Source organism: Mustela erminea, chromosome 4 (assembly GCF_009829155.1).
Source record: "Mustela erminea isolate mMusErm1 chromosome 4, mMusErm1.Pri, whole genome shotgun sequence".
Taxonomy (NCBI): domain Eukaryota; kingdom Metazoa; phylum Chordata; class Mammalia; order Carnivora; family Mustelidae; genus Mustela; species Mustela erminea.
Genome location: NC_045617.1, coordinates 57,882,561 through 57,895,385, shown reverse-complemented (window position 1 = coordinate 57,895,385; position 12,825 = coordinate 57,882,561). Strand labels below are relative to the sequence as shown.

At 39.0% G+C, this 12,825-nt stretch overlaps 1 protein-coding gene across 8 annotated transcripts in view; it reads left to right on the top strand.

Moving 5' to 3' along the window:
* UTRN (utrophin) overlaps positions 1-11,373 on the top strand; it is a 504,882-nt gene extending 493,509 nt beyond the window's left edge. For all 8 annotated transcript variants that reach the window (XM_032338010.1, XM_032338009.1, XM_032338007.1 and 5 more), the window contains 3 exons: positions 1,270-1,362; positions 6,832-6,854; positions 9,247-11,373. In XM_032338010.1, the coding sequence (XP_032193901.1) occupies positions 1,270-1,362; positions 6,832-6,854; positions 9,247-9,255 (125 nt within the window). In that variant the 3' untranslated portion in view covers positions 9,256-11,373. The remainder of the gene's footprint in view (positions 1-1,269; positions 1,363-6,831; positions 6,855-9,246) is intronic.
* Positions 11,374-12,825: the final 1,452 nt, after the last annotated feature.

The window sequence follows — 12,825 nt, the reverse complement described above, 5'->3', positions numbered from 1 at the left end:
GGGGGAGTGGCAAGCAGTGGCAGAGGGAACTGCAGGCTCCCCACTGAGTAGAGAGCCCAATATGGGGCTCCATCCTGGGACCCTGAGATCATGACCTGAGCTAAAGGCAGATGCTTAACCCACTTGAGCCATCCAGATGCCCCTGTCTTTCATTTTATTAAATAGTGTTCTTACTCACCAGTGTCTTAGAGCATAAAGGAGTTTCATATTCCCTTTGTGCTCAGCTGCATATAAAGACATTTTAACAACATGAAAAAAGTAAACATCTTAGAATAATCATCTATAATGTATTTGATTCTATAATATGTAGTAGTGGATTGAATTTTGGCAAAAGATGAAAAAAAGTGCTCTTTCCTTTTGGTATGAGCAACAGTTTACTTTTTGCTTTGCCTGCAGAATGATTTTTTTTTTAAATATATTTTCCATCTCTAAAATTTATATTTGTACATATTCAGGATATCATCCTAAAGGATATTATACCAAGAAGGGTTTTCTCTGCCCAAGTCTGGGAACTGAATGCTCTGCTTTTTCCATACTAGTCCTTATAGACATTGCCACCTCCCCTGCCCCCATCATTGCCAAGGTCTCACCCAGCCTGTCATTAGTCACAAAGGGGCATGGCGCTGCTGCTAGAAGGACTCTGTCAGCCGGCATTCAGGAATGACATTTTGTTATTGATGAAATTTAAGTTCTAAAGTTTTACTGAGGACCACATATTTTAACCAAATTAATTTGTAATTAAGATATCTTTTGCTATATTAGTCAGAGGAAAACCTAAAATATTAATGTTATTTTAATTGTTTTAAATAAGTGACTTATTTTGCTATTTATTGGTTGTAGAATGAAAGACATCAAAGTAACAAGTATCTTCTAAAACACCTCTAGATTTGTGTCAGTGTAAGCCAGCCCATGCCAGAGTCTCCAAGAATAAAGAAGGAAGGAAAAAGAAACTGACAGAATTTTTTTATATGAAAAAAAGTATAAAATAATGTCATTCCATCTAATATATTAAAATAATATAACCACATTACTTTTCACTCATAAATGTTCTCCTGGCACATGGAAGCTTCCAACAGAAATATCTAATACATCTTATTGATATGAAATTATATTACCAACAAATTAATACAAAAATGGTTTATTGCCTAAAATTGTTGATTTAAGGAGAATGATTTTCACTTTGCTATATAGAGGCCAGGTTTCGTGTTTTCTGCCCATGTTGGGTTTTGGTGGAAGGCCTGACATTGTTCTTTTTCTCCGCTGTCGCAGCAGCGGAGGACCTGCTGGCTCCCCCACAGGACACTGGCACGGACCTCACGGAGTTTATGGAGCAGATCAACAGTACTTTTCCATCTTGCTGCCGTGAGTATGAAGGACCTTAACACAGTCAGGACGCTGTTCCCGTCCATGTCTTTATTCCTGCTTGGGGCCCTCTGTCTTCTTTGGTAGGATAGCAAAAACCAGTAGGAGAAACAGGACTGAATATTATTTAGAAAGAAATCAAGCATTCTACATGTTGACAAAGGAAATGAAGCACAGGCTGGATACCATCACGTCCCTGGACTGCGGGGAGGATCCTGCTCTTGGAGCGCTTTCATTGTGCCTGACGGATGATACCGCGAAGGCAAACAAGACAAACCCCTTTGTGAAGTTTCCGTCTAGTGCAAACTCTCATAACAAACGTGTTATTACTTCAAAAAAGAGCTTTTAGCGGCACACCAAACAAGGCATGAAAATAACCTTTTCTGATGTAATTCTAATTTTTCTTTAAAAAAGATTTTATTTTTAAGTCATCTCTGTACCCTGTGTGGGGCCTGAACCCACAACCCTGAGGTCAAGAGTCCTGTGTTTCCCCGACTAAGCCAGCCAGGCACCTGCACTCTCTTTGCTTCAGACATTATTCTCTGGTGTCATCAGATTCAGTTCTGGAAGGGGATTATTTTCAGATTTTTTTTCTCTCTCTTACTTTCTTTCTCTGGTTTCTTCCTCATGGAATAAAATAGTCAGTGCATAAAGGCCAAATAATTGAAGACATCGCAGATTATAACCCTGTGACTTATCCATATGAACAACCAAGAGCTAGAAAACAATCAAATGAAAGCAGCCCAAATCCCAGAGGAAATTACATAATGTTCTTATTTATTGATTTTTTTACCAAACTTTTTTACTTCAACCTCTTGCCACCTCCCCATGAGCTTTCCCCAGAATCACTTGTGCTCTTTCCAATAGAGGCCACTTACTTGCATGTGTGCATATTGCTTGATGCTCAGTTTATTTTAAATAACCTCTTAAAGAAATAGGAATGTTTTATTTATGATTTTTAGGGTGATTTCCTCTAAAATTGATTTTTAAACCTAGGCAGCCACTAAGTTAGGATTTTAGCATGTACATACACTACCGTATATATTATATGTCATGATATATATGTGTATTATATATGTATATTTGTGTGTGTGTGTGTGTGTGTGTGTGTGTGTGTATAGTAGTACATCTATAAAACAGCTCCTTACATCACCCTTTTTCATCCTGTCCTCAAAAGATACCATCCTAAGTGATGAAAAAAGGCATTACCAGGAAGGTAGTTAAATAAGATATATTGACTTCATTAAAAAAAATATGCTTCAACGTATACAATTCTACAGTTTATAAAAATGCCATCATTAGCAGAAAGCGGAAATAGCTATTTGAAATATAGTCTTCCCTGAATTTTCAGAAGTATTTGCCTAAAGCACATAGTGCAGTTTCCATAAACACGTAAATACATTTATATTTGGGAGTTGTCATTTTCCATTTACTGTCTGTGACTATACTTCTCAAAGTTTCATGAACTGTATTTACTATATGTCTGTCCCCACACTCACTCCCCAAAAAACATGTGCACACACACATACACACACACACACACTTTTTTGGCCCTCTAGACTCTCGCAGAGGCTTAAGAGAGCCATTTGAAGCCTGTATGCCATCAGATTGTTGCTTCTATTCTAGGCTAAGAGCCACAGTAGATGAGCACATTATGTCATTCATATTAAGGTTGGATTTTCTAGAGATTTTAATTCAGGGTTGTATGTTACTTAATGGCTAGACAAGAACTCATCATAGTCACTGTGAAACCTAGAATTTAAAGATTAAATTTCTAAATGAAACTACTTTTTAGTTCAGCTTAAATCCAAATACATTAATAATTAGTGAAGAACAAATTCTATCAACCAAAGCCTGTTTAGAAGTTTGCATTTAAATGTTATGATGGACATGTTCAATCTGAAAGTCATTTGTCAAAGAGTTAGGGTGGGAAGTATGTTGAATTAAATGCTCTACAGTGACTATGGAGGTATAGTTTCCATATTCACATTTTTATATTAAAAATGCATGATGTGTCGATTTTTAAAGTTTGTCATAAAGCAATGACTCTTAAATCTTTTCTGTAGTATATTCTTATATCTAGATAGTATAAAAGACTAATCTGTCTTATTTTGGAAGAGAATGTAATTAAATATAAATGATAATCATAAGAATAAAACAAAAATAAAGAAAAAAGGAGATAAATATGTTCATCTCACTTTATGGCTTCCCTTAAAGGTACATATAAAATTCCTATTGGTGGAAATCTCATTAATGATTAATAGATATCATTGGTTCCTGAGACAGACGTATCCCTTCAGTGGGACCTACATGACAGGTTAAACTCCTACTTTGCCTGGTGCCCTTGCCACCCATGCCCTAAGATTCCTTCCTTCATGGGACAGTGGCCCCATGTTCTCCTAGTCTTACATTCGTACATCCACAGATTTTTCACATTAGTTATAATTTTCCATGCACAAGCATTACTAGTCAAATGTTATTCTGAAGATTTCAAGTATATCCCATGTAAGAAATGATGAATGGTGTCTTTTATAATCCTCTGAATTTCATACCTTATTGTTTTTGGTTTCTGAGATTCTGTTATTTGGCTTTAGTCTGCTCTTGTTCATATTTATATTCTATGTTTTGCTTTGGTAATATAAAAATCTCCATGATAAGAACAGCTTTCCCTAGAAATAAGGGATGAATTTACTTATTTATAAAATTGATACATATTTTAATTGCATCTAAAGTTATTATTAAGCCTTTTAAAAATTGATGCAAAGTAGAAATAGCACCTGATTTAGACTTTGTGCCCAATACATGTTTCTGAATTGAATGAATGAATGAATGATTACCTTTTTCTTTTTAGGTGTTTTTTTTTTTTTAAGATTTTATTTATTTATTTGACAGAGAGAGATCACAAGTAGAGAGAGAGGCAAGCAGAGAGAGAGAGAAGCAGGCTCCCTGCTGAGCAGAGAGCCCGATGCGGGCCTCGATCCCAGGACCCTGAGATCATGACCTGAGCCGAAGGCAGCGGCTTAACCCACTGAGCCACCCAGGCGCCCTGATTACCTTTTTCTAACCAGGAAGGTTTAATTGGTAAAGTTTACCCTAGATACTGCATAGACGTTTTATAGGATTCATTTACTTTGTTGCCCCTTTTAAGTTGCTCAGCTAGCAAATCTTTTAATAAACCTTTGCATTCCCAAAGCTTCCTGACCACCTTTGGAAGAATTTTCAGCAAATCAGATTGGCACTCTCCCAATGCCAAACCCATCCCTTGAGCCCCTGTTACTAATGAGAACTTTAAAACTGCTTGTCACCAGCATACAACGAATTGATCTGCATGTTAATCTTGACTTTTGATCCTTTGTGGATTAAAAATTAGCATGGTCACAAGTGAATTTACACTCCTGGCAATCCTGGAATTAAAACGAAGCTGTATTCATAAATCCTAATTGCATGAATTGCCTACTTAAACATAGCATTTTTCCCCTCCTGGGTCTGTATACTGTAACGCATAACACGTTAGAATTTGTGTCTCAAGTTAATATCCCGGTTGCTCCTGATCACATCCTTGAATTATTGCCTTTTAAAGTCTTCTTTTAATTATTTACATTACGTTTCAGAGCAGAAAGGAAGGCATTTCCATCTTTTCTTGACAAGGCGTTAATGAAAGGAATTTCATTGTGGTGCCCATTAACTAATGTACATACTAAAATTTTCACTGGCTGCTCTAACATTTCTTTTGTGTAAATTCTCAGTTTTTCCATTTATGTCATCCAAATATACAAGATACTAGGACTGAATATTTTTGGCTGACAGATCATTAAATGCTTTTAAAATTATTTTTTATCTATGGGCATATTTTCACTGTGAATTGCCCATATTTATTAAACTTGAGTGATGTTCATCACAAACTCAAAACCTACTAAAATGCAAGGATTTCCTGGCTTCTTTTAGAAATAGATGTGTGTGGTTTGCTCAGGAGGATAATCAGAGCCTTTTATTTGATATAAAGTTATAGGGTGAGGGGTGCCTGGGTGGCTCATTTGGTTAAGTGTCCAATTCCTGATCTCAGCTTGGGTCCTGATCTCAGGGTTGTGAGTTCAAGGCACACCCAGTGTAAAGCCTACTTAAAATAAAATAAAATAAAATAAGATAAAATAAAATAAAATAAAATAAAAAATAGTTATAGGGTTCATGATGCTGATTTGAAGCAAGAGGGATTTGATTTCTGGTTGGGGTTGGATGCTATGCAGAAGAAAAGTGTGGGTGTCTGTGTTGTACTTAATTCTAATGCAATGGAGTGCTCCCTCAGTGTGGCTCAGTGGGAAGGACATCCACTCTTTTGTTTTCCTGCTGTAACTTACGTATCTGGTAGGACTAGGCTGGATTTTAGCCTCATTCTTCCCTCAGGTATGGAGGGGGCTCACACTTTCCCTCCAGGCATCATAAAGTTGCCCTTTTTTGTTTACTCTGTTTTTCTCACAAAGTACCCACTGTGTGGTCACGGGTTTTTCCCTCACTCTCTCTTCTTCTTCTTCTTCTTTTTTTTCCCCTCAGCACAAAAAAAATGAGAGATGGAAGGAGTGCAACATGGTAGATGATTAGGGATGTTTCTTATTTGACCCAGAACAGATGTTACCCTCCTGGAGGGGGCAGAACACCCCCCCTCAACCCAGCTGCCTCTGCCCACCCTCACAGTGCCCACAGGCCACCTGCATTTGCTGTGTTTTCTAGAACCAGGAAGGAATGGAGTGGCCCAGATGCAAAGGCAAATCTGTCACCATAGTTCACCTTCTCCAACTGGGCCCTCCGAGCACAGTGATTAGCCTTAGGGCCCACAAGACTACCAGAGGGTGAGGCCAGCCCTCTATTTGAGCAAACCCATTGCCACCAGTTTTCTAGGCCTTTGGGGCCAAGGTGAGCCAAGGGTGGCAGAACCTGAAGACACATGACCTTCATTTCCCTCATCACGTGTTGGTCAGGATTTATGCTGTTCAACAAAATATGTAGAACTTGCTCTGTTCAGAGACGTAAACCAAATGCATGGCCTGATTTCAATAGGAAATTTTGAGATTTTTATTTTCAAAACTAATTAGCCACTGATGTTTTGGTATGTGCTTATTTGAGAGAGCCAGCATATGTTTTGCATATTTTGGTAGAACTTTAATATCTTAAAGGACATGGAATGTGAGAAACTAGGGAAAAGAAACTAGTCTTTGTTAAAACACATAGCCACAAAGGAAAAAAAAAAAAAAGAAAGAAAGGAAAGGAAAAGAAACGAAAAACCAAAACCTGTTTCTTATTTTCTTATGGACCCAGCACGCTTCCTGCTGCGCTACTCTGCTTTCTTATTTTCTTATTAGCACCCATTTAACAGCTGGGAGCTGGGAACACTCTCCAGTTTTGCATGCCTCTGGGCAGGGAACCAGCAAGGCCACCAGAGCTCCTTCAACTGATTTCTTTTGTTTTCTCTTTCAGCCAATCTCCCCAGCAGGCCACAGGTAAGTGTTAATGGGGTTGATTGGCTTGGGGCTTGTTGATTATAACAAGTAAGTTGATTACTGGAGTAAGCAGATGAGCTGCTCTTGATTTTAGTGCTAGACTTTGTTCCCCATGTAAATTAGTAAACTTGCTTGACATTTCAATGTTAGTTAATTCTGTCAGTCTGGGGAGGGGAAACCCCTCTCAGGCTAGTTCTTCCAGATGCCCCAAAATACCAAGTGCCTGATCCTTTGTGTTCTAAAAGCTTTTTACTGGCCTCATATGAATTGTGCAAAATCACCCTGGATAGATCTGGCTGACCAGTGCCCTCCCAGATTTGCAGTATCACAGAACATGGACTTAAAAATCATGACTGCAGTGGTACACAAAATGATTTTGGTACTTTGAGGGGGCAGATGTTTTGTTTTTTCCTTTAAGTGTGCTGAAAAGGAGAAGGGAGGAATTTACTGAGAAAGGTCAGCAGCTCTACCTTGATATCTGGCGGTATCAGGACTCTTAGTGCTCAGGAGCCACAAGACCACAGCACATCTTTGGAGAACATTTTCTTTCCTGAGCTTGTTTATGAATCTTGAACCTCCTGATTGTGTCATTGTCTTAATGGCAAGAGGGGCTGGGGTCTTCACGGGAATCACAGACAGGTGGTCTGTAGAACCTGGAGGGAAGAAAAGGAAATCTCATGTCAGTTAGCAGATGTGAGGTATGAGCTCAGGAGATGTGAGGGGAGAGCTCGGTGAGGAAGATTATTCTGATTGCTTGTGTCATCTCAGTGAATCAGAAGCCAGGGCTTCAGCAGGGCTGAGGATGGGAGGAAGTGTCCAAGGCGTGAGGAGATCCTAGAGGATGTGCCCTAGCTGCTTGGAGATCAAGAGATCATGGACAGGGAAGTAGTGTGAGTGCAAGGCAGTGTTCAGCATGACTTCTGGTGCCTGCCTGTGAACTTAATGTGAGGCCATCTGCAAGGCTGTGTGTTGTCTCCTGGCCACATTCAAGTTCATAAGCACAGGTACCAGAGTAGGCTGAGTGTTGCATTTTACCAGAGTTGAAGTCATGGTTTGGCCCAGAGAGTGCAACAGTTCAAGGGAAGAGGCAGAGACATGCTGATAATGATTGGACCAGACATCTAAACTTGTAGGAAAAGAAGTGAAGACATGTTAGGTGCAGGAGACAGAAAAAAAAGGCAGGAGGAACAATGAATTGTGGTAGCAAAGGGTGGATGGCGTTGGGGTCCTAATGGAAGTAGGTGAGAAAGTAGGGGTAGTTGTCAGAAGGCAGGATGATTGAAATTGAAGTGTTGGGGGGGGGGTTGAGGTATTGGTGATAGTGATGGTATTTGGAAGTTTGCGTAGCTGACAGGGCTGGAGGACAGGTTCGCTGGAGGAGAGGAGCTCGAGGAACTGAGAGGCCAGGGTTTAAGAAGAACATCTGTGTGGATATTGAAATCATGGAGATTTAAACATAGTTTTAGCTTGGTGGCGGTGAACCGTTCTTCAAAAAAGTAAGGGAACATGAGCCAAGGGCTCAGAAGATGACTGTATCGTGGGGTGGTAGAGTCTGATGGTGTGAGACTCAAAGTTGGGTGGGAAGAGAGAGGAAAAGGCCTGAAGAAACGTAATGTGGATTTAGAAAGCAGTTATCCAATCCATGAAGAGTAGAGGAGATAAAAAATGGCCATATGTGAGGAGGTTTGGGAGGAAGTGTGTCTTCAAGGAAGATCTGGGTATTGATGAGAGCAACCAACTGGAGGACACATTCAGAGAAGAATCAAAGGATGTGAATTTTAATGATGATGGATCCAGCTGTTTGACATTCCCTTTAAAAGATTGATGCCACTCCCCTGAGCGTGGCCCAGATTTATATCTTCTCAGGGCTATGTACATTGACCCAGGTGCATTAACTGGAGCCACCACTCACCCTGAGACTATAAATCCTGTCTTTCATTCCTCTTGTCTGGACCCCAGCATGGATCGGGGACCAGTTGGAATTGTCAAGAGTATCCCCTTAGCCATAGACCTCCCACAGTCCCCCAGGGAGAGACTGGACCCTTGAACCAGCCTCATCCACTCACCCTTGGTACCTCCAGCAAGAAAAAGCCAAGTCCTCTCGATTTTAACCTGGTTTCCAGCCTGGGCACACGACAAGTTTTCCAAAACATCCTCTCTGTTGGCTGCAATGATAAAAAGCAGATTAGATGCCTTCTGCATGGAAGAGAAAGACCTCCTCCCGGGGAGCGAAAGTCACAGGGGAATAGAGGGTTCCGTTCAAATACAGCAGAATGGGATTTGACTTGTTCTGAAAGAAGCACTTTGATTTCTCAGAAGAGATGTGACAGGTCCCTCCTACTGTACTGTCTGTGTAAATGTTGCTCTGACAGCACTGTTTCCCTTCCTGCAGGCAATGTGAAATATCCCTCTAGCCAACTGACATTTCCTGACTGCCAGTGTTGCCCTTTTCAGCAAATGCCAATTCCAAGTTCCATTGAATCAGAACTCCATGGCTCCTTGACACGTGCTGTTGAGTGCTGACTGTGTGTTCTACTGAAGGAGTAAAACACTGACTATCCAAAGAGAAAAGGATATTTTGTTTTTATAATAATCATATATTATTGTTTATTGTTTTCTTCTTCCCTTTCTATGCAACTGTAAATTAATGAACAGAGTGGTATTTGGAAATGGTAATACATTTGTCACTGATTTGTATACTGTATACAGCATTGGGAAAATGGGTGGGGGCTTTCTAATATGATACCTTCTTTTTAATAACCATGACAAAAATTGCATAAGAATGAGAAAACAATGTTACATTTTTACATTCCTTCATATTAACCTTGTACAATAACTTCATTTATTTTTTCCACTCCTTTACCATTACGTTTTGGTTATTTATAATTTATCAGCCACATGACCAAATGGATTTCCTTGTGTCTGTTTCCATGATTTGGCCAAATTACTAAATTCATGTATTTCAATCAAATATTTATGTGTATGATTTAGGCCACATCTCTGTGTATGCCGCTGAACTTCATTTAAACATCATATACTTCACTTCTTTAGTGACCACTTGGATAACCACAGTAAAAGCCCTGTGGGGCCTCCCTGGCATTCCCATTGGGATTTGTTTCCTGCATTTTATTTCCCTGCCCTATGTAAGTAGGTCTTGATTTCTTAATTTATTTCATGTCCCAGTCTATATGATAGAGGAGACTCAAAGCAGGATTCTAATAATATCAAAGATCATTTCACCAAAGGTTACCCATTTACATAATCATTTTCATTTTGACATAGAAACAAAACATGGGATAACTTTTTTTTCACTGCAAAGTCTTGATTTTCATCATTAAATACACAGCAGACCTTTCCTTCATTGTGCTACCAGGACACATCTTTGTCTTCAGTTCCCTTTCAAGAGAACTTTATTTTTGTTTACATATACTCAAGTCATTTGTAATTCTTGAAATTCCCAGTCATTTTCTTTCTGACAGCAGACACAAATTTAATGCATATTTCATTTTACCTTTCGGGTGAATGATTACATTTTTTTATTACTTTTCATTTGATCAATTTATTTGGAAGGGATGTTTATCAAAAACCTATGTCACTGCTTCCACAGAGGAATGAAATTAATACTTAGATGGTGGTACCCCTGCCTGTACCTTTGAGTACATTCACTTAGGTGTTTCATTCAACTTCTGATTTAACCTTTAATTGATTCAGTTGAAACATGTTATGTAATCACCAAATGTAGAGAAACCAAAACAAACAAACAAACAAACAGTGAAAATAATGTGTTTTGATTCAGCATACATACATTTAAAACATCAGGACATTTTAACTTTGGGTTCTCTTGACCTGGGATTTGGCCAGAAGGAGGCTTAAAGTTAGAAATTGCTATTCTTTTAGAATAGGTTGGGTGGGTTGGGGGGCAAGGGTGTCTATTTGCAGCCTAGATATTTTGAGAAGAAAATTGTTTTATATAAGAGGAAAGCCATGACCACCTTTCTACCTCAGATCCATCTTCATCCATTGTGTTGGAAATAGCTTTATGCTGCTGCAGTCCGCAAAATTTAGAGCTTTTATCAGACCACATCAAACCCAAGAAAATCACCTATTTAAAGAAAAAAAAATTTCCCTGAACTCTGAACTACAAGTTGTAGATTTGGTGTCTTCCTTGTTCTTTCTTTGAAAAAATACGTATTCATTTTTTTCTGCTTGTAATTGTGTGCAACATGTCTTCTCTCTGCTATTAAAGAAAAGCTACAGAAAACACTACATTGTAACCTTCTAAGTAATAATAAAAAAGAAATATATCACAATAACAACAAGGGGAAATAAGTATGTAGTTCTTTTGAAATATGTGGTAAAGAACTAATCATAGACTATCATCTAATCTGGTTACATGTTGTATTTTTCATCCTGAATAAAAGTAATTTTAACACCAGATGACTTTGATATTCTTCAGCTGTGTTCATTGATAGAATCTAAGCTCTCAGTGTACATTTGTGAAAATAAAATATAAAAAGAGCCTGTATACTGATAACTTGCATTTTTTCCTCTATTTTCTCATACCCACTAATACATCGTTTCTCTTGTTCTCATTGTCTCGTTCTTTCTCTGTGTCTCTTCTCTCTTATTTATATAATTCTCAATTTCCTTTACAAATAGAAAGCTCATCAATAGGGAGAAATAATTTTGGATGTTAAGAACATGTACATTAAGCCCTATTGGGCTTCTGTTTTAGTAACTTAGGTACTGTTGGTATTTACTCGGTTACTCTTCCAAATTCACTTTTAGCCTCATGCCCTTAAATAATGTGTTTTTACATGTGCCCTGAATTTTAACCATTCTTATAGTGGGTTTAATCCCTTCCTGAAGCCATCCCATAGGAAGTAGTGCTGAGAATTGTATTACTTGATTCTAAAAGTAAAAGCTTTCTATGAAATAGAAAAATCCCCAAACATGTAACTTGGTAAAATAAAATGGATATATTCTAATGAACACATATTTCAAACATCTTGTCTGCTCCAAAGTAACATTCACATTAAATAATCTTAAGGGAACAATTGTTGAGTTCCAGTGACCTATTGAGTAGGTAGTTGAAAACGGAAATGAGAACAGAAGAAAATGTATTTTTTAAAAGGGGTGTATGTATTTGAGAGAAAGAAAGCACCTGAGTGGTGCAGGGTGGCGGGAAGAAGCAGAGAGGTAGAGAGAATCTCAAGCTCTCTCCCCCTTGCGTGGGGAACCTGAAGCAGAGCTTGATCTCAATACCCTGAGATCACGACCTGAGCTGAAACCAAGAATCAGATGCCCAGCTGACTGGGCCACCCAGGAGCCCCTATATGTACATTTTTAAACAATGTCCATTCAGCTGTTTTAGTCAACCAACTTTTTCAGAGGCTTTTCTGAATTCATTAGTTGAAAATTTAATGTAAATACAATAAAACACCACTGACACCATACCACCCAGTACTATAGGTAGAATCTAAAAACTTCATTGCCATACAAAATCAGCTAGTGTTCTGGTGAAGTTAATTAAGCGATTGGAGTGAGCCCCGATGGAGGCCAAGAGCCAATCGCATCCGTGCTATGTCCACTTCCTGGGGTAGGAGTTTTCTGTTGGCATGATAATCGGTATGGCAACCATAAAACCTCAATGAGAAGGATTTAATTTGTCTTTAATTTATGGGATGTGAGAGGGCAGGACTCCTCTGCTCACATCTGGACTTGCCCAGATATCTTGGGTTGACTGGCTATTGAGGGGCGTGGGGTGGCCAGACTGGATGGTAGCAGCAAACTGGCTGGGTTCTTGCACTCACTAGGGAGTTAACTGGGTATGTTCTCCTACACTGACCCATGCTGGGGGAGCAAATGTAGGGCTTTGCTAAGAACTGGCACACCACCATTTGTACCAAATCCTGTTTGTCAAAGCAAATGGCAAGGCAAGGTATGGATACTCAATCCTACCTCTTTTATG